General features: G+C 38.3%; 3 protein-coding genes across 3 annotated transcripts; 2 read left to right on the top strand and 1 right to left on the bottom strand.

Annotated features, from left to right (window-relative positions):
* Window positions 1-324: 324 nt before the first annotated feature.
* LOC120776894 (protein snail) lies at window positions 325-1,990 on the bottom strand. The gene is made up of 2 exons (XM_040107956.1): window positions 1,315-1,990; window positions 325-1,223 (listed from the first exon to the last, which is right to left on the bottom strand). Exons 1-2 carry the CDS (start codon window positions 1,988-1,990, stop codon window positions 325-327), a joined length of 1,575 nt encoding a protein of 524 aa, XP_039963890.1.
* Window positions 1,991-12,156: 10,166 nt separating this feature from the next.
* LOC120776891 (endocuticle structural glycoprotein SgAbd-8) lies at window positions 12,157-12,928 on the top strand. The gene is made up of 3 exons (XM_040107948.1): window positions 12,157-12,171; window positions 12,248-12,493; window positions 12,557-12,928. Exons 1-3 carry the CDS (start codon window positions 12,157-12,159, stop codon window positions 12,926-12,928), a joined length of 633 nt encoding a protein of 210 aa, XP_039963882.1.
* Window positions 12,929-18,117: 5,189 nt separating this feature from the next.
* LOC120778194 (endocuticle structural glycoprotein SgAbd-5) lies at window positions 18,118-20,930 on the top strand. Its single transcript, XM_040109938.1, has 3 exons — window positions 18,118-18,278; window positions 20,069-20,160; window positions 20,498-20,930. Exons 1-3 carry the CDS (start codon window positions 18,264-18,266, stop codon window positions 20,742-20,744), a joined length of 354 nt encoding a protein of 117 aa, XP_039965872.1. The 5' UTR covers window positions 18,118-18,263; the 3' UTR covers window positions 20,745-20,930.
* The last annotated feature ends 2,002 nt before the right edge of the window (window positions 20,931-22,932 follow it).

The raw sequence follows: 22,932 nt of genomic DNA, 5'->3' as shown, positions 1-22,932 counted from the left end.
AGCACTGAAAGGTGCTGGATCTCACACCGTTATACGTAGCAGTCAATCAAGCAGCTAAATATAACGCTTCAAATGACAGAAGAATGGTTTGGCAGAGAGAAGGTATGAAGAAGAAAACCCTAAGTGATGAAATACAACTGGCTCTTCTTCCAAGGGACACCATTACCAAAACAGTAAACATTAAAACATATAAGTGAAAATTCGGAAACAATTATCTTCATAAGAGTATAGTATTTCAATATTTCTTAAACAATTTATTACTACTATCACAAATTTTTTAAGCTTTCTAAGCCAACCCCAAAGACTGTGCATTGAATTGCTATATCAGGAGCTGCCCCCATCGCCGGAGTGCCGCGATTCAATATGACGCTGGAGATCGCGCCTTCTTGCCAATGTTTTGTTGCACAGCGTGCATTTGTACCCCTCAACTGGCGCATTGCTTACGTTGGATTGCAGATGTAAGCGAACGTGTTTATTCAAGTTACTTGGATCACCGAAGGGGCGCAGACAGAACTTACACTTGAGCGGCTTGAAGCCTGTATGTGTGCGAATATGAATTTTCAGACCATACTTCCGAGAATATACTTTGCCGCAGTAGATGCAGAGATGACCCTGTTTCGAGGCGCCCATATTGCTAACGATCGCTTCGATTTGTGCAGCAGCATTTAGAGAATTTGTGGGGCCCATGCCTATACTGCTACTCGGCTGTAGTAGGCGCATATGGGACAAAGTACCACCAACAGAGGCGATCGGTGGCAGGTACGACAGTGCTGTGCTGGGGCTCACAGCAGTGCTGGTGTGTGAGTGTGGGTTGCTAAAGGAGCTCGTCGATACGGCGGCGGTGAATGCTATGGATGGAGGGACGGGTTTAAAGGCAGACAAACGTTGTACTTGTGGTTGATGTTGTGGCTGGGCCTGCGCTGTGGTTGGCTGTGCCAGCGATGCGGGTTGTGGCGATGACGCGGGTGAGATTGACGAAGTGCTCGAAGGAGCGGCACTTGGCGAGTGCTTTAAGAGCGGCGTTTGGGTTGCACTTAGTGTCGTCGAGGTTGCGAATAACTGTCGATGATGTTGTGTATAGCTAGTTGCTTTCAGCGCGTAGTGTAAGCGTATCCAGAGTATGTCCATGGAGTGGCGACCGCAGCCGAGAGCCAAATGAATCTTTAACGGATTGGGTGTTTCAAAAGTTAGTTGACAGAGATGACAAGTGTAGCGTTTATTGCCTTAAAGAGGTTATGAACAAGTTTAAGTTAGCCTTTTTGATACTTTTTCAATTTTGTTTTTCTAAAGAGAATATGTTGCAGCAACACCTACCTTGAATATTTAGCGGCGTCAGAAATGGTATGGACATCAGCAGAGCAATCTCTTCGCCAAACCACGCCACGAGTTCCTCATCACGCGCCACATCGCGCACGGTACGCACATGCACCGCACCACCCGGTTGCAATTCGAACAGCGCATTATAACTATGTATGTCCTCCGAGAGCTTTATGCGTCGCAAGAGTTCCGGACTCATGCGCAACACACCTTCAGAGAGCGTGCAATATGCCATAACGGGCTGCTCACTGCCCGTCATGTTACCAGCGCTCATCAGCGCATATGTTGGTATGGCCTCGGATAACGTATCCTTCGGCGTGAATAGTGACAGGAGCACACCGTTACAAGTAGCTCGTTGCTTGGCACGCTTGGCGGTAGTTGTGGTGGAAGTGCTGCTGGTAGCGCCAGTGGATATCGTGTATGTCGGTGACTGTCGATCACTCATTAGATGTTCGCTTGAAGTAGGTACATTGGGTGGTGGTCCGCGACTGGTGCTTGGCAGCAGGTGTTCGATGCGAAATATCATGCTGGCGCTGCGTTTGTTGGAGCGTTGCTGTTGCTGCTGCTGTTGAGAGTGCTCCAATGCTTGTTGTTGCTGCTGTTGATGTGATGCGCTGTTGTTGTTATCCAAATGTAGTTGATGTGCACTATTGCTCGATAACGCTGGCAACATTTTTCTCACGAAAATTTTAGTTAAGAATATTTTTTTCGAAACGCGAAAATAAATGAAATCAAAAATTTCTAAACTTTATAAGAGATCCGAGAAGGACTATCGTGCATGCTGTTTGCGTTCTGATTTGATTCTGCGTTCCAATTGGGAATGTCCTTGGCTTTTATATCAATGCGTTTCCGCTGCGCTGCTAGCTGCTCATTTCTCCTGCCGACCACGTGTTCGACAACACATTTGCGCGACCCTTGGCAGCTTGCAGAATCACTAAATGCCCGGCAATTGCCCTTATCCTATGCACCATAGCTATCAAAGTTTCTTGCTTAGAATTACGATATTAGGATGTTTCGTGTTCGCTTTGCGGCGCTCCGTTCTGCCGCGGCTAGCGGTCTGCGCATCACTTTAGTTCCGCAGTTGGTGACAAGTGCAAGAATTCCCAACATTTGACTGCTTGCTACGGCATGCCCTAACAGCCAACATCCGAATTCAAGTCGCACAACAACTACATGCGCAACAACAACAAAATCCGCAGAATCAAACAACACCAAACACTGACTGCCAACAGTCAGTCAAACGGTTTCATCCGCACCGAAACATGGTTCGGCGGTGGTTGTTTGGCAGCAAGCAGCAAGTGCAACATCATGTCGTGCCACGCGCTAAGCCATAGAGCAAGTGTTGCACGCCTCTACTCAACAATGTCCACTCACCCATTCATTCACGCGTTCACTATCTGCAACACACAATCATTTGTCGCTACTTATGTATGTATGCACGTAGTTTTGTTGTTGTTCTTGCTTGCCACTCTTGTTGTTCTTGCGCCACGTACTTGGAAGGTTGAGCATTTTGGCTTTTCGCAATTGGTGTTATCCCGGCCGTTCCTCCCCTGCTTATCATTTTGCGAAGCGCTTTGTTTCGAGCGTAAAGAGGTTTCTAATTGAAATTAAACGATCGAGTGTCAATGTTATTGCAATGTTTTGCTTTCATTTTAACGTGTGTGTGTGTGTGTACAATGCATGGGTTTTGTTGTTTTCATAATATGCTTAGCTATGCTGTACAAATCGCATCCACTGCACATACTTTCATACATGAGTCTACACTACAACCCCTCCCCGCATACATAATCAATCTAATGCCTTTATTTTCGCATTTGTTTGCGGTTGAGTTTAGGGTTGGTCGTGATTTCCAGGAACGGAGCCAAGATAACCGGTACCGGGGGTAAGTCACTTCACATTCATCCAGTTTCATATTTTTAGATAGAAGAGTATTCCTCTGGCTCTCAAATTGTTCACTAGAATTTTCGATTTTATATTCGGTTCCCTTTTACTTTCCTTATATTCTATGAGTAATGACTTATTCTATAAGACTAAAATGGTATGTATCTTCGAAATAATATTGGGTTGTAGGAGAAGAATTTTTACTGAAGAGCAACGCAAAGGAGTTTGTGGTAGTCTGGTGAGGAAGAGACTTTGACTAGAAACTGGGCAAATTTTTGTGATAACTAAATTCTTAATATTTTCGAATGCCCGAACTGTGGATTTACTTTAAAAATCGACAGTCAGCTTACGATAGCCGAAAGTCTATATACCGCAACAGTTATACATCGGGAAAATAAATTTCTGAATAATACCCATAAACGCAAAACAACTAAAAACCTATCGATAAACGGAAGTCTTAAAGTATACGATTTCTTCCTGTCGAAATTGATTATATGACTCTGTATTAAATTAGCTTTTCTTGGGAGGATGTGATGTACGCAAAAAAAAATTAAGTTATTATGAGGAAGGATATTGTAATTGAAGGAATATATTTCTTTAAAAAAGTTCGATATGTTGTGGAAGGCGCTATTTTCTACCGCCTATGCCCGTCAGTGATATCGACCGCCCCTGTATTGTAAACAAGCCTTGGCTTCACCTCATTGCAAGCACGTTTTCATAACACATCTAATAATGAACCGCCTCCTCTATCATTGTGTTGTTGTACGCACGAACTATCTACTAGTCTCGCAAAACTTTTCATGCAGCCGAAGTCAATCGAGCCGGCGCTATTGCAACCACTGCGACCGCAATAGTCATAAGTGACATATCGTTTTGAAGGCCACGCAACGGCCATCAACCAAGCAGGGAGACAGCAACAAAATTCATTTCCATTCAAATCACTGTATCGTCGATGGCTCGTGCCCTTTTCGTTGTCATTCAAGTTGTGTTGTTGCTGTGCGTAAATCTGCAAATCCCGAAAAACATGTGTTTCAGGTCACACCGCACGCGCCACTCGCTTTCCAAAAATGCCTATCACTTTTGTGTGTAGCCCGCGCTTTGATATAATACTCGTAAGCATGCTTGTAGGGTTGGTATGTGGTGGATTGGGTTGGTTGTGATTGTTTTGGTGTTTGCTTGTTTTATAATATTTTTGTTGGGTTAAAAATTACTTTAGCATTACGAGTACATCTGGTTGCGTTATTTAGGTTTTTAATTAAGTACTTAAAGGGTTTTGATGGTTTGCAGGTGGAAGATTGTGTGGTGCGCATCATTGGTGGCGCTGGTGAACTCATTTAGCATCAGTTTATCTATTTTGAATGAAAAACTTAATACTAATGATGCAGCTGCATGTTTTGAGGTAACCAGAAAGTGGTCAGTAGAAAGAGTGCTAATTTGGACTTTAGTACCATGGAAAACCATTAAAAGCCTATGATATTTGATTTGGCAAAGTCCTAGTTCTACTTTTTTCATCTTAGTTATTCAAAGTTATGATTTTTATTATATTTATGGAGGATATCTTAGTCTTTCAGGAAATGATTTGTCAGAAATACCGGCGTTAAGTCTTGATTTGGGAGACTCCTTCAAAAAATTAGATCGATTATCTTCAAGTTTAGGGTTTTTAGTGTTTTTAGACATAAAAATAGCATCTTTACATAGAACTTTCTACAATGACTACAATAATATTTTAAAATCTTTAAAATATTTTTTATATAAAAGTGTTCAATGGAAACTGTCGATTCTCGATAAAAATAAACCGGTTATGTAAGAATGTACTTTCTCTACTTAACGAAAAACGAAAAGTTAGGTGTGAAAACTTTGAGAAGCTTCCTGACAAGAATGACATCGGAAACAAGGTACTCGCAGAAGGTTTAAGATCGGAGTGTTAACTGATGTCGTGGACACGTAAACGCAAAGAAACTTCCATCTGAGAATTGCTGCTCAATAGGAAAGATATCGATTCGTTTCTAAAGTGGATGGTCGTTGTTATTGTAGAATCGCAGTGAGCCGGCGCAAGCGGTGGTCAACCCAGGATTGACGGTTAGAAAGATTGTGCGTTGTATTTTGGGTAGGATTTGCAGAAAATCATCTCGTTCTTTGTACGGGCCTGCATTGCCAACAATTGGACCGTTTGAAGGAAGCAATAGCTCAGAAGCCAGAAACAGTGTTCGACCAGGACAATGCCAGGCCACACAGATTGATAGTGACTTGCCAGAAGCTCCCGGAGATTGGTTGGAAGGTTTTTATGCATCCGTCTTTTAGTCCGAACATGGAATCAAATAGTTACTACCTGTCCCCGTCTATAGCGAATGATTTTATTTTTGAAAAAATCGGCTCAAGAGAATCGTATGTAAATCAACGGCTCCAGTTTTTGGGATCAGTGAAACCAAACGCACCAACTTTCTAAGTAACGGGTGCGAGAAATCGAGGAATGAAAAGGTTCTTTTATGGATCCAGAAAAACATGTTGGAAGTAAATCAATACGCAATGCAAGGTATAAAAAGATTAATCTCTGTCTCATCTATTCACCCAGCTAGTTGGTTCGGCGATTTTCTATCTGATGGAACACTAATGAGATGAATGTTCAAATACATAAACATATGTGCATTTATTGCACTACAGTAACGAGCGGGCGAACTGATGAAGCTGAGTGCATCATGAGCAAAAAAAATTAAATTAATTTATCAGCAAACGATATCAGCAGAATAAAGTCGAAAAATCCACTTCGTATGCTAATCACTTTTTGTTGCTAAATCTAAAGCATTTTCATTCTAAGCATTTGGTTTCGATGTAGAATTGATCGTTATCAAGACGCTACTGCTTGACAAACATGTTGGCCAGCACAGTTGTTGCTTTTCACAAGCTGTTGCAGGCGCTGCGGGCTGGACTACACCTACTCCATGCTAAACCCTATGTATTTGCGCTTAACGCATATTGTGTTTGTCAGCGCTTGCTTTGAGGGTGTCACCGGGCTAATTTATCATTTTTCACATCTAATAGTTTAATAAACGGACACACACAAACACATATGCACCGGTCGTCCGTATGCATGTTTGTGTGTGGATATGAGCGCGCCAAGTGTATTTGCTGGCCTTTGTTTATTTAGCAACAACTTAATCTATTCGCAACCACAATCATAACCATAAATGTACACCCGTGCGCCGTGCACCCTCGACAAGCATCAGAATGCACCCTTCGCTATAGCCAACGAGCATTAGCCCACTCAGCGCTGCTTTTGGGCGGCGAAGCTAATACGTATCGAATTTGCTTTCATATTTAATGCGTGCAAATACACTTCATAATGGCCTTTTCATAAAATTTCAGCAAAATTCAAAAACTATACAAATTTAGAACAACAAAAACAATCTGCTCTGCTGTGGCAAGCGAAATATGACAGCTTGTGCGGCGGCGCAACGAGTGCGTGCAAAATTTTCGAAATGAATTTTCAGGACCAACAATTGTTGGTTTCTCGGCCGGTGATGTTGGTGCGTGGCAAGTGTACAAACACCGACTACACCATTCTGTTGAGGGTGTTTACTAGTTTTGCCTTTCGTTTGGGATGACTTGTACACTGTTGATGTTGTTGTTCGGGTGGCGGTGTTGGTGTTGGTGTTGGTGTTGCAAGGTACTTGCTGGGTGGTGCGTCAGATGCTTAGTGTGGTTAGTTAAGGGGTTAGATGTATGTCCACGTAAAGTGCGTAACAAAGTTTTGCAATGACAGGGCAGCAGGACGTCAGTTGGACGAATTCCCGTGACGATTAGCAGTTTAAGATAGCGTTGACATCGTTTAGCACTGTTTCAAGCGGTGTTGAAAAAAATAGTCAAGTTGATGATGAATCAAAAAATTATAAAAAACTGTAATTTTTTGTAGATGCTGACTTAGAAATGTTAGCTGTATTAAAAGTTATAATTTGCACTAGTCATATGCCATATTGGTCATACATCGTTGTGAAAAGAATGGAAACTAAGTAAATAAGAATCGGGAAGAATAAGGATTGAAGTAGGATAAACGTTTTTACTTTTGATGGTGTCGTAAATAACAGAGGTGAGGCACTGAATGATTCAAGCTACCCATTTACTTGTGTTCGTGATAAAGTAGACTTCTCGAAACCCTTCGGCAACATTTTCAACAATTCCGTAGTCGTGATTTCAATGGAAACACACAATTTTTCATGGTGAAAATTCTAAAATACTAAGCTATGGGGTTATATACCAAATTGAAAGGTGAATTTTGTCCATTTCATCTCCAACAAATTTTCCAGCCATCATAGCACTTGAAAAAATCCTCCGTCGTGATCAGGTCAGCGCCTTTTTCGATTCAGCTTTTATATTCTCAATTGTGCCAAAACGGTGTCATCGGAGTGGTCATTTGAATTTGTTAAATAGCCAGAACTTACAAGAAGGTAAATCAGGCGAATGCGATGGTTGCGGCACGATATTAGTTGAAAATGTGGCGAAATGATCACGAATAACCAATGCAGCATGAGATGGCGCATTATCGCACTTCTTTGTTCAATAAATTCAGACATATGTAGTAAAAATGGAGGAATTCACTTTTAGAGCCTCACAAAACGACGCATATCTCAAATACTAATCAATATTTTGACGTGAAATTTAGCATAAATGTCACTAACACTACAAACTTTAAAAATTTACCGAAAAACACGCGAAGTATTAATTAAAAAGTAAATTAAAATTCCCCTTTCAATTTGATCACAGAAGTATGTATATATAAATGATCAGGATGACGAGACGAGTTGAAATCCGGGTGACTGTCTGTCTGTCCGTCCGTGCGAGTTGTAACTTGAGTAAAAATTGAGATATCTTGATGAAACTTGGTATGTGGGTTCCTTAGTGCACAAAAAAATTACCAGTTCGTAGATGGGCGTAATTGGATCACTACCACGCCCACAAAACGCCATTAACCGAAAACTTATAAAGTGCCATAACTAAGCACTAAAGCTAAACCTAAAATTAAATTTGGTTGACCATATAACTAAAATCAGGATTTTCGAACATCCGGTTCACTTTACTCCCGAAACGTTTTCACTAAGTATAGACCTGATGTTTGAACAATAACGACCAGGTTGGTTCAGCGGTTAGAGAGATTTTTATAGGTGCTATGTAAAAGATTCGTGGAATATTAACTCCGTTCACAGCCAAATTATTTGAGAACTAATCGCTGGTTATGACAATAATCAGGTATATGAATTTGTGAATACGAATTTCTTTCACCAAAAATCATTTTTTATCGGTATCATATTAGTGATAATCCTTTTGTATAAAATTGTTCTGCTAAAATTCAACGCTATTATTTTCTTCTTGCGAATTTCAAGATATCACAAAATAGCGACGGATCTCAAAGATGTCTAGTATCGCGAAAATTGAACTTAAATTGCCTGTTTTCAAAAGAAACTACTGGAACTAATTATTTACATTTTATATTCTGTATTATATGAAATATTAATCCAAATCTTTAATTCACTATACACATATAATGAAAATATAAGTATTTCTCAATGTCTTTAAAAAACATAATATTTTTTTGAAAATATTTAATAAACTTTTTATAAACCCACACCTTCAGAGGTAAGTCTACATTTTACGTTTTTCCAAAATAAATAAAAAAAACATTTAAGTTATCGACATTTTTTTGTAACTACCACCATCATCGACTAGCTAATCTTAATATCTGCCCTGCGGTAAGCTGGGAAAACGCCAACTGTTTCCTTGTGATACAAGTAAGTAGGACAAGTTCGTCATGTCATCATTATTTCGACTCACTGAGCTTCTTTGCCGTTTTACGCTCTACGCTCTACGCACTTACGCAAACACACCAACAAATGCGATTTCAAATTGCCCATCTAAATGTTGGATATGTACTTGCTGCTTTCGAACGCATGAAGAAAACTCGCAGAATGGAGTTGGGAAAGGACTTGGCGCCACACATTGACATGCTGGCAGAAAGTTAATAGATGTTCATTGGCTTAAAACGTGTATGTAAGGACTCCAAGTCTAAGCTACAGGACAGCGAACAGGCGTAGAAATTACACTCATTGTGCATTAGCGATACGCATTGCATACCGTGGGCTGCAGAAGGGAGCGAGTTGTTGTTTTGTTGATCGTATGGTGGTTATTCGGTTATACGGCATATTCAGAGGGGCACGTACGTGCTGTGTTGAGCTTGCTGACAGTAGAAAGGTATACAATGCTGGGTTGCAGGTGCTGCTGATGTAGACTGATTGCTTTGACTGATGATGTAGACTTGCCACCTTTTTATTTATATTTAACTAACATTTCATCATTTTTAAAGTTTTTAGACTTTAAATAAAAGTGGACAATTGATTTGATCCATATATTATAGTAAATGTAATTAGAGAAGAATTCAAATACTTTAGACCTCAGTTTCGAAATTTACTTTCAATTTAGTTTCAAAATACTTATACATTCCTTTGTTTTCTTAAAGGTCAAAAAATATTTAGTAAATGAAAAAAATTTCCATGCCAAAACTTGACTTTAATCGACTCAGTTTCTCATGCTGATCATATATACGATATATCTTGCAGAGTTTCCGACGTTTCCTTCTGAACTTAATAATGGTTTGTCAAAAAAGTCTTGCGGTATTTTTTATTGATTTTTTTTTTTTATTGAAATTGAAATGAATTTCTGATGACTCATTCCCAGCTCTTGACCGATGCTACGGCTGCTACTATGCCGGTCTCTTTCGACCAATTCAGCGATTTTATCGCAATTTTCGACGACAGGCCTTCCGGAGCACCTCTACACCAGAACGAAAACGTTGAAACCATCGTTGTGCGGTGGAAATGGAAACTGTATCGTGTCCATAAACTGCACAATTTTTATTGGCGGCTTGAGATGCATTTTTGCCTTTATCGTAGTACTACTGTAAAATATGCCGTATTTTCTCTTTATTTTGCTCCATGTTTGCGACGCTATAACTCGCGAAGGACTTAAAAGACACGACAATCAATCAAACACGTGTTAGCGCGTGAAATGAGCTTTCCAAAAAGGTATAGCATGACCCTATGCGATGAATAAAACTAGAACTACGCGCTTTCAGCGCAAGACTTTTCGACAACGTATTATAAATGGCTCAATATGTAATTAGATTGTTAGGTTACGTTGTATACAAACAACATTTCACAAACCTGAAGAGAATTGGTGACTAGTACTATAAGCGAAAGAAAAATAATATTGCAGTATAAAATTTCATCCTTTCAAAGGCCAATGTTAAGAAATATTAATATGCTAAGAAATTTTTGAAAATAAATGTTTAAAATATTTTTGCAATGCCCAGTGTTTGTTAATTTTTTTATCTGGCAACACTAAAAATTAGCCAACTAAATGCGTTACTTTAAATGGTTTTTAATTAAATTTGAGAGTTGCTAGTGGCGCAGTGGGTATTGTTGCTTTAAGCGATTAACTGAGGCGAGCATTAGAAAAAAATGGGGTGAGTTGATGTACCGTTGAAAGGGTAGGATCATTTGCATGGCTAGCTATTTATCATTTGTTAGAATTAGTGACTGTCGATTTTTAATTACAATGAATACATAATTCGCGTAATTTGCCACGTGGTATGTGCTACATAAGTTAAAGAGTATTTCTCTCAATCTCTTTCAAACTAAATTCTTTTAATTAATTATATTTTACCATAATCGTTAGAAATAGAAATTTAGCAATTGATTTTCGTTTTTATTTTACCTTAAGACACATCCTTGATGAATTTTCCAGATTTCCACAGTGAAGGTAGACGCGCAGTCAAACAGCAATCAAAGACACAAGCGCGTGCATCTATTTTTTGTGCGAATTTGAAGCTCTATTTTCAAGGCAGACAAATTAATGTAATCACTTAGTGTATGTATTTGAAGCGCATCGTAATATCGGTCGGTTTCATATCGTTCACGCATGCTCACTTTGATGATTGTAAATGTGGCGTGCTAGAAGAGTGTCGAAGAGTATGCTTTGATAATCATTGTATTACTTCATCTGTATTCTGGTTCATTTATATATATATGTATATATATATATTTCATCATAATCTGTTAAACAACCATAATACACTGAGAGGAATATTTATATAATATGCTTGCTCGATTTTCACATAAAGTTTTAAATCGAATTAAAATTTTTTCCGAAACATTAATCGGAGCAACGATTTCTTGCGGAAATAGGAAAATTTCGAAGTGACTAAAATCTTGTGAATAAAGTGTAGAATGTCACCAAAAGATCTCACAATGCAACATTGTTCTTAACTATCCAAATGGATCCTGTTTTCATCTATTATAACGTTTTAAACTGATCCAGAAAAGATGTTTAGAGCCTCAGCTATACTTATAATTACGAACTGTGGAGGTCAACTTCTTCCCTATTTTTTATGTTATGAGCTTTAAGAGGATTTCCCAACTATGAAAAAACTCACAACCATAACTGAATGACTTAGGATACAATAAATAGGATTATTCGGAGTGTTAAACTGAGACGATCCCTTAACTAAATGCAAACTCATCAAGAAACTATGCAAAAAATAATTAACTTCATGAGATGACCAATAAGACAACTTTGCCACCAAAAGCTAAAACATCACTGATTTCGAACCGTTTAGAAGTCTTTTGATAATCTTGATAAAAACATAATTTTCTCAGTGTTAATGTCTTTACCAGTTTCCGAACTTCTTCGTCTGCTTTACTAGCCTCCAGCTGACCTTTGGTGCGTGAGGATCAATCAATCGGTGTAATTCATCTAAAGCATAAAAGTGTGGCTGGGGTGTCTTAGTTTATAAAATCAAATCCCCACTAGTTGCTCAAGTCAGTGCAATTTCGGTAGTTGGCAGCGGTGCGACTTTTCATAACTCTTTTTTCAGCAAAATAGATAAACAGAGCAAGGAGCTCTTCAATAAGTATGCCAAGCGTGCAGGTGTGTTTGTTGTAAAAAATAGTGATACTTTTGGTGTTATAGTAATAGTAAATTTTTTCTTAAATCTGCGTTATAGTTGACAGTTGTGATTTGTTGCTTTTTCGGGAGCGCTTTGGCGGTACCACGTGGTTATCCAAAAGGTGGTCCACCGGCACCGCCACCAAGACCACCAGCACCACCTAGTGGAGGCTATTCGTATCCGCCGCCGAGCGGTGGTGGTGGTTCTTTTGGTGGCGGTGGTGGTGGTGGTGCACCCGGTGCTGGTTCTGAGATACCAATCATCAAATTGGAGTCCAAAGTTAACATCGACGGTTCATATCAAGTAAACACGGCAAATTAGAGCTTCAAAAATAATTGTGAATTAATTTTCAAATTATAATTGTAGTACGAATATGAAACCGGTAACGGCATTAATGCACAGGAGTCCGGTTATGTGAAAAACGCCGATGATCCTTGTAATGCAGTTTTAACTGCGGAGGGCTCCTTCTCCTACACCAGCCCGGAGGGTCAATCATTCCTTGTCACCTACACAGCCGATGAGAATGGGTTTCAACCGCAAGGCGATCATTTGCCCACACCACCACCGATACCGCCAGAGATACAAGATGCATTGGATAAGATTGCTGCTGGTGGCGGACATCCTGGTGATGGTGGTGATAGCGGTAGCGGTTGTCCTAATGGCGGTGGCGGTGGCTGTCCTTCTAGCTGCAATGGAGGTGGTGGCCCACCTGCTCCAAATCCTGGTTATCTTTATTAGGATTTCAATTTTGTTCATATAAATAAATAAGTAGTTAACAGTTATTATACGTTCATAAGGTGATGATTACATGAAATTTAGTATACCTTCGTTTGATCACTTTTTTTTAGTAACGATAATAAAAAAAATAATGATTTAAATAATAAAGTAAAAAACTTTTAATTAAATGTTGAGTTAAAAAAAAAGTTTTTCTTTATAAAACGTAGTTTTCGTGCAAAAAGGTGTATGACAAATATAATCCGTGCCTAAAGTGTTTCCCATCGTAATACGTAGGTTGCTTTTTATATTTGCGGAGAGAGAACAAAAGCAAATTTTATTGATTGATAATCTCTTCAGAACTACGGTGTACGACTCATGAAATTGATGTTTTGAGTATTCGAAAATGCAGTTGTTTCAGTTGATGTATGAGCGCTCTCAATTTCGTGGTGAAGAGAAATCCGTCTTCGGTTTACTGTTATGAATTGTTCTAGTGGTATGGTTGCGATATATTCAGTTTTTCTGAAAAAACAGGCAACGGTTTGCTGTAAATGCTTCGTGCGCGAACACCTTTTTTTGAATTCGGCTCATTATGAACTGACATCTATATAGTCCACTAATGTTTACTTTCGGGCTCTTCTTCTTCTTCTTAACTATGTCAATGTCGTCGTATATCTCGTACAGTTCATCGTTCCATCGATTGCGATATTCCCCGTGGCCAATGCGCAAAGGACCATAAATCTTTCGCAGAATTTTTCTCTCGAAAACTCGTAACGTCGACTCATTGGTTGTTGTCATCGCCCAAGCCTCTGCACCATACAGCAGGACGGGAATTATGAGCGACTTATACAGTTTAGCTTTTGTTCGTCGAGAGAGGACTTTACTTTTCAATTGCCTACTCAGTCCGAAGTAGCACCTGTTGGCAAGAGCAATCCTGCGTTGGATTTCCAGGCTGACATTGTTGGTGGTGTTATCTACACTTTCAAAGTTATGACTGTCAGCAGTGGCGTGAGAGCCAAGTCGCGAGTGCGACGACTGTTTGTTTGATGACAGGAGATATTTCGTTTTGCCCTCGTTCACTGCCAGACCCATTTTCTGTGCTTCCTTGTCCAGTCTGGAGAAAGCAGAACTAACGGCGCGGGTGTTGAGGCCGATGATATCAATATCATTAGCATACGCCAGCAGCTGTACACTCTTATAGAAGATGGTACCTTCTCTATTTAGTTCTGCAGCTCGAACTATTTTCTCCAGAAGCAGGTTGAAGAAGTCGCACGATAGGGAGTCGCCTTGTCGGAAACCTCGAACAGCTCGAAGAGGTCTTTCCCAATCCTGACGGAGCTTTTGGTGTTACTCAACGTCAGTTTACACAGCCGTATTAGTTTTGCGGGGATACCAAATTCAGACATCGCGGCATAAAGGCAGCTCTTTTTCGTGCTGTCGAAAGCAGCTTTGAAATCGACGAATAGGTGGTGTGTGTCGATTCTTCTTTCACGGGTCTTTTCCAAGATTTGGCGCATGGTGAATATCTGGTCGGTTGTTGATTTTCCAGGTCTGCAGCTACACTGATAAGGTCCAATCAGTTTGTTGACGGTGGGCTTTAATCTTTCACACAATACGCTCGATAGAACCTTATATGCGATGTTTAGGAGGCTAATCCCACGGTAGTTGGCGCAGATTGTGGGGTCTCCTTTTTTATGGATTGGGCATAGTACACTTAAATTCCAATCGTTGGGCATGCTTTCGTCCGACCATATTTTACAAAGAAGCTGATGCATGCTCCTTACCAGTTCTTCGCCTCCGTGTTTGAATAGCTCGGCCGGCAATCCGTCGGCCTCTGCCGCTTTGTTGTTCTTCAGGCGGGCAATTGCTATTCGAACTTCTTCATGGTCGGGCAATGGAACGTCTGCTCCAACGTCATCGATTGGGGAATCGGGTTCTCCTTCTCCTGTAGTTGTGCGTTCACTGCCATTCAGCAGGCTGGAGTAGTGTTCCCTCCATAATTTAAGTATACTCTGGGCATCGGTCACTAGATCACCTTTGGGGGTTCTACAAGAGTATGCTCCGGTCTTGAAATCTTTTGTAAGCCGCCGCATTTTTTCGTACAATTTTCGAGCATTACCCCTGTCTACAAATGCGTCTCGCTTCCCTCTTCAACTTTCGGTATCTATCCCATCCCTCACGTGTTGTGGTCGGTCCTAACGTTGCGAGGTAGGTAGTCTGTTTTCTCTCCGCTGCGACACGGCACCTCGTCGTAGCAGCTGTTCTTTTGCACTTTCCGGAAACCAATGGTTTGGTTGCAGCTGTAAGGAGTTTGAAATGGCGTCTCACAGTTCCCTTATACCGAGTTGTTGACAATTGCTCTCAGAGAGCAGGAGTGCAAGCTGAGTAGAAAATCGACTGTCTGTTGTGATTGCAGTTTTTCGATGTCGAACCTTCCTTGTGTTTGTTGACGTGCGTTTTTTGCTGCACAGAGGCGGGTGCAAATCTTGGCTGCAACAAGATAGTGGTCCGAGTCGATGTTAAGACCTCGGAGCGTACGCACGTCTAGAATACTGGAGACGTGTCTTCCGTCTATCACAACATGATCGATCTGGTTGGTGGCTTTTCGATTCGGAGACAGCCAGTTAGCTTGATGTATTTTCTTGTGCTGGAATCTAGTAGTACAGATAATCATATTTCGGGCCCCGGCGAAGTCGATCAGCCTCAACCCATTTGGGGAGTCTCTATCCCACCACGAATCCCACACCAAACTTGCGCTCCTTTATATGGCAAGCTGGGCAGCGGCACCTTCCCAATTAAGGGACCGGACATTCCAGGTGCATGCCCTTATTTCGTTTGCCATGGTCGTCATCAAAAGGGGGGTCACTCATCCGAGGCTGATTGTTAATTTTTATTGGTAAGATTTTTTACGTGGCGGGTCCCAAACCCATCGCACAACCCTGCGGTGGGGATGTTTCGCCTTCTCACTTTAACTCGCCTTCAAACGGATGTTCTTAGGCTACCCAGAGGATACTTGGTCAAAGACCGGAAGTCGTGAGCTGCTTGAGTCATATGTAAAAGAATCGTTTCTGGCCACTCCCAAGTGAATGGCAGAATGGCATCAGAGAACTTTCCTCACTTGCGTGAACTTCTGCACATGATTCCATCCTCCACGTATGCTGCTTGCAAATATATATATTCGTCTTTTCCAACTATATTTAGATCTAAGTAAGCGGAACAGACTAGCTTTTTTATCGGACCAACAACGGTCAACTCAAAAGCACCTATCGACATAACACAACAGGCTTTCTTAATGGTCTCTGCTTCCGAAATTTAGGAGATATGTATTTGATTATATTTTGCAGGATATTTATGTTCAATTGTAAAAAGGAAGAAAAAACAAGAAAAACGTTAACTAAATACCCTTCACAAATACAAGAGATTCCTTACAAAAACTTTCATCGGACAGCTTGTAAGGTAGCTACATGCTCTAATGATTCTATCTGAACAATTTCTTCAGAGATTGCACCGTTGCCTTGGTCAATAGCCCATGCAAAATTTCTCGAATGGGGTTGGTATGATATAGTGGTCCGATATCGGCGGTTCCGAAGAGTAAAGAACATGTTCAAAATTTTAGATCGATATCTGGGACTATTTCGTAGATATACAGACGGACAGGGTTAAATCGACTCAGCTCGTCACGAGGATTTATATATATATTTGTTAGGGTTTCCGATACAGATTTTCGTGACAAATTTGTATACCCAGTTTAGGGTAAAAATATTAAAAACGTCCATATATTGAGTTGAATTCTCTTTTATTTTCATGAACCAATATATGTAGATTCTCTCACTTGCTTTTCACACGCTTTCAACGCCAAAAGGTTAATCAATTTGTTTGTGAATAGACGCTCAGTTAAGTTAAAATAATTAATTGATTTTCCAATATTAGACAATACGAAAATGCCACAAATAAGAGTAGTTGCGCTTCAACAATCAATTTACGCAATAACGACGCCATAAGTCAGTCGTTGATAAACGAATTTCTGTACACATTTGTTCAATATTCGATTTGGACATAAATTAGCAGATTTAACGAAAACAAACAAATGAAAACAATAAATTTTAACGTAAGTAAATACCAACATTTACTTTTACAAATATAAATAAATAGTAAGAAAAATGTCTATCAATAAGCGAACACAATAGTTTACTCGTACGATGTGGAAGTATGGTGAGACTCGAAAATTAATGAGCAATTATTTAGTCGCTTCAATAAACGTATGATATTTACTAAAATATTTACATATCTGAAACATTCGGGGAGTTTTGACTTTGTCTGATGAGAATTTGTTCATTGACCTTGTAAAATATTAAATAACCATGTAATTTATATTATAGATCATTTTAAAAATAATAACTTATTTGAAATAAGTTTTATGCAGTTTTGTTATCTTCAATGGGAGATCAAACTGCCATAATCCGTCATATATCAAAATAAATTGTATAAGTGGAGTCCTTCTAATGAAAGTGTACGAAAAGTAAGTTGAGACAATTTCTTAAGAAACACATAGAGAATTTAATGGGAAATAATAATAACGATTTCTAAACTCTCTTGAAATACACCACCGATTTTCAATGACATTTTGATATTATTTCATTTTATTGTTTTGGGATGAAATTTCGTCACCCTAATGCTTGAGCCAATAAATGTATTGTTTTCAGTTCTCAGACACATTGTAAGCAATTGTATTTACAAACGGGAAACTTCAAACACAATTGGCATTTCGCAAATCTTTTGTTTTCTTTCTATGCTCTTGAAAAATGTGTGGATGATCATTTGAATTTGTTGTTTCTTGTATTATCTTTTTCTCTGTTTGCGAATCTCTCCGCCTCTACATGTATTGTGGCCAGTCTGGAGAAACTTGTCCAATAAATAATGACGTAATCTATTATTATTGTATTTCGCCGGTTTAAATGATCCATCCATTGGTAGCTTATGCTCTTGCTCATTAGCATAAGCTCTAAGTGAAGTCAAAACAAAAGAAAAGACACACATACACAACACAATCATACGAACACATTTCTTAAGAAAAGGCAAATATTTAAGCGGTATTTTGTACGATTATGTGTGTGTGCGTATAAAAAAGTTGAGAACGCAAGTTTACCTGTCTAACACTTTTTAGAGTCGCTTAATGAAACGAACTAGTTTAGTTTGATTGCAAAACTTAAGGAGAACACATCATTCAAGCGCATTTCTTCAGAGTGAAGTGCTTAAAAGTGCTGATCGATAAAAACAAGGAATAGTGATCAGAAGTTCTCAGAGATTTACTGTATATTTTGAGAAAAAAAATTTAATTTTGATTAAATTTTACGTGAAAATGAAGGTCCAAATGGTAAGTAAAAACAAAAAACGTTTTAATAATAGTACAATTTATAAATGGGAATTAGTGAAGACATAGGTCAGCCTTTTTATTCCCACCATCCAGGCATCAATAAAAAATTTGGCAAACTAACTAAACAAATAGATTTATGGGCTTAGTTCCATGCCAAATCTTTGACATATGTTTCTGAAAGACAACATTAAATAGGTCTTGTAAAAAGAAATCTACTATTTCTCCAATAGATGGCTTTAGGAATCTACATTTCGTGGAGTACCAAAAAAACTTTTTAGAAAGTTTCGTGTTTTCTTGAATCGGTATTCTCCGAGCACGTATCAAAGATGAACATCAGCAAACAACGGTTTCGATTTCGTTTCGGTAATTTTGAAGTTAAGGGATAAGTTATTATGGGTACCACGCTGTTTTCGAAGAAACATGGACCGATAATTCATTTGCGAATCGCTGCTGAACCGGAACGAATTCACTTTTAAGACACATGTTTACTGGTAATAAGAGAGGGTCACTTACGAAACGAAAATGGCGTACGGAAAGCATACAAAGAGCTGTTAGTATTTGCATCAGAGGTATTAGAATAACGGCAAGTCAGGCACTAAACTAATTGAACTTAAATTCGGTCCCCAATATTGCGTTCTTTTCCAGAAAAGAGTGTGAAAGGGATGATGTGGACAGGGACGCAGGGATAAGCATATACAGATATGGGTTCAAACTTTATGATCAATCGGGAAGTGGTGTCTTTTTAGCTTTATTTACCAAAATCGCAATTCGTCTGCCAGACCACTACAGTGTCTTCCAAGCGGAGATAATAGCAATTAAAGAAAGTCTTCTTGTCTTAACAAAGAGTTTGCTCACAACAAGGGATACTATATATTTATATATGAAGATAGCCAGGCGTTTGGGAAATCTCTCTTAGAGTTTCATCAAAGTTAGTGAAAGATTGATTGCATGCCGACTTGTAAAATTCAAAAGGAATGATATAAGAATTCTAGTAGGAGTGCGAACAGATCACTGTCTTATTGGCAGATACGCCAGTAGGCTAGGAGCACCATATAAGGCGAATGCGAATTTGGGAATGCAAAGCTTTTTATAGGAAAAGAATCGCATCTATTGGCCGAAGGTTTCCCGACGACGTTTTGAAAATTGCACTGTTAAAACATTTTGTACTGATGAACTTTATCAGAAGAACAGGGGAGGGTATTTTAGTCCCAGTGGTTTCAAAATGGGGCATTTAATGACCTTGGTGTGTCGTCAGACAGCTACTTTACCTACCTATCCAACAAAATGATGCATGTTTAACCTAAAGCATGTTAATCTGACAATGTCAAATGACGATGATATAATTTATTTAATTGGAAAAAATTATATCAAAACTGAAGTGTTAAACATCAGTGGCATACTTAAAATTGCGTTTTGGTGTGTAAATTACCCACCAAAGAATTAATATTTCTTAACAAAGCCGTTACTAATTAGTTAAGTTAAAAACAACGTACTTCACTTTCTGCAAAACCCGTTCATTTGGTCAATAGGATTGCCATTATATAATTAACCTTCATACGAAAAATATTTTCAAAAATTTATGTTATAACCAGTAATCAAATTCTTAAAAGCATATTCCTATTAAAGACTAAAAATGGATTAATAAAGCGTAATTAAGATGTCACAGGAAACTAAACAAATAAGCAATCCCAGTTTTTGTTGCGCAATTAAACAACAAAGCGAAATGACTCACTCGAATTTCAGATGAGAATAAAAAGTTACTGACAATGAGATTTTTTCTTTTATCACAGATCTACATCATTGCCCTGATTTTGATCGCGCAAACCCTGCATGCGATGGTCATCGAAAGTCGGGAAAATGGCGAACAGTTATTGCATTTCGGGTGAGTGTACATAAAAAATCAGGCGAGCAAAAACAACAACTTATTAAAGCAAATAAATCAGTTCATTAAGAATTCTTGCTTTCTTTCTTATCAAGCATTGGCTGTGTGCCTTTCTTTCTTTTATGCAAATTATTTTCGCTCTATATGAAATGTTTGTTTATATTCGGATTATGATATCATTTTGCTGGATAGCGACAAACACAAATTAACAGACTTCTTAAATTAATTTTGGAAATTCACTAGAAATATTTCGCTTATAGAATTATGATTTATATAGAAAAAACTAACGGGTTGCTACTTTCATCTCCTCTCTCTCTGTCTTAAATATGGTTTACAGTTTCCAAACAGAGAATGGCCAATCGCGCACCGAAGACATTAAATACAACAACACCCAAAATGTGATAAGTGACAATCGTGAGGAGGCGAGCGATAAGGTTGTAGCGACCGTGAAACCGGTGGAATATCGTGGTGGTTACAGTTTCATCTCTGCCGATGGCTACGAGTACACCGTGCTCTACAAAGCGAACAAGAATGGCTTCCAACCCTACGTAACTGCACGCAAGATACATAACGATAAAGTTTGAGCAGAAAAAGAAATCTTATAAAAGAAGCTATATGAATATAATTTAAATCTTTTGCGAGTATTCGTATTATTTTTTAGTGCTACTGTAAAGTTTACTTGTGTACACGTATTTTAAGTTGTGATAATGAAATACATTTAGGTTGTTGTATTGTATATTGCGGAATTATGGCGCATGTTAATACTTGTATGTGGATTACAGTTATAAATTTATGTTTTATGATAAAATATATTCCGTTAACTTTAGTTTTTCTTCTAAATAATATTGGTATTGAAATTTTAGCATGTTTTCAATAGGTTGATATGAGTTTATATATTTTCTCGTTGCCTTATTTTTGAAGACTGAAATCCCCTTAGTTCTTATCACCTCTTTGAATCTGCTTGTTCTCCCGACGAAATTAATCAATGCAAATAGTTTTATCTGCACAGCTTTCGAAGCATCGTCAAAAGCGATAGTTGCGATTCATTTCCCATACAAATCTTCGTGTTGAGGGTTTCTATTATACAATTCCTTCAGTATATCTGCCAATTGAGCATATTCTATTCATGATACGTTGGCGTTCTTCTAAGAGCTCCACTGATGCATATAGTATACTAGCTGCACTTTCCATTATTGGCTACCGTTCAAAATAGCGTATGTCATGATCGGACTTACAACTGCTGTGTAGAGCGTTATTCCCTATCTAGGCCACCCCATCTTTTTACAGGTTTAAAGTGCTGTAGCTGTTTTCTTAACTCTTTTCGTCTAAGTTTGGTTTCCATCGAAGCTCCCTATCTAAAATGAGTCCGAAGTGGCTTGCTTTATAATGCTTTGGTAAGTATTATGAATATTGGCTATGATCCCAATGGAAAATTTCATGACCGAAAACCTTCAAAATGTTTTGACTCACTAGATACTTCGAGTCATGTCGCACAGTTAATTAGTAGTATTTATGTACTTAAAGTCATACCACGAGTTGTAAAACGTCAATTGGTTCCTAAAAGCACTGGCAGAAACACGAGCTGTCAAACAGCTACGATCGATCGAAGGATTCTGAAATTATCTATCACAGCTATAACTGATTTTTTTTTATATACAGAAGTGGAAATTTTAGGATAACTATTCTCGCAATTTTTTGAATTGGGATGCCTTGCTTGCTCTTTTTCAGATATTTTCTGAAGAAAAGTATTGGGTAATATAATAAAAATTTGTAGCTGAGAAGGAAACATCAGATTTTAGCGTTTAATTATTTTATTTAATTGTTTTAGTGATTTATTTAAGTTGCTGCAGAGTAACTAAAAGCTTAAATTAGGTTTCGGAACCAGCTGAATGAAACTGATCAAAGCTTAAATAAGCTCAGTAATAGCGGTTCGTGCTTTTGCTTATGCATTTGATGATTGTGATTGTGAATAGATAAATGCTTCGGTAGCATATCACTGTCTGTAGGAAGGCGCGGTTTACTTGCTCTTCATTATGCGGTATTTGTAGGCCAAATCAATTAAAATCTTATCCTTTAGAAACAGAAAAGAATATGGATTTGAATTAGAAATTAAGTTAATTACTTGGTCTTGGGTCTTTATTTTTTTAATCTACAGATCCTGAATACTACTGCTATACTTCGTTGAATGAAAAATTGATATTAAAAATACTTTCTTCTCTAGTACACATTAGGAAATATTTAAATTACGGTCATTTCAGATTAAATTAAAAACTATAAATAAACCATAGAATTAAAAGTGAAATATATACATATTTCAAGAGAAGGTGAACATCTCAAAGGAATGTTACAGTATTATGTTGAAATTTCAATGTTTAAAAGTATTGCAGTTAGTACTTCTTAGAATGGAAAATTGATATTAAAAATTAAAATATTTTTCTTCAAAGTTTTGCATTTACTATTACACTAAAAAATTTTACTTTCGATACAAATATTTATATAGTTGTTTTGTGGAAAGAAAATCTATATATGTTAAGCGTTTAATGAAATCAATTTTCTGAAATCAGTATTTTTATTGGCAAAATATTAAATTTTTTCGTTTATTTAAAAACCGCTGCCACCAGAATACACAGATAATTTGGTCAGTGTCAAACAGATTAATGCATATTTTTATAATTGTTACAATGAAATATGTCAAACTTTTATCTCAATAAGCTGAATATTTGACATTGAGTTGTCAATAGTAAATACCAATAATGCAAAGAGGAAGAGCTT

This window comes from Bactrocera tryoni, chromosome 5, assembly GCF_016617805.1.
Source record: "Bactrocera tryoni isolate S06 chromosome 5, CSIRO_BtryS06_freeze2, whole genome shotgun sequence".
NCBI lineage: Eukaryota > Metazoa > Arthropoda > Insecta > Diptera > Tephritidae > Bactrocera > Bactrocera tryoni.
Note: the sequence above shows the minus strand (reverse complement) of the source record. Positions and strands in the feature narration are given on the sequence as shown.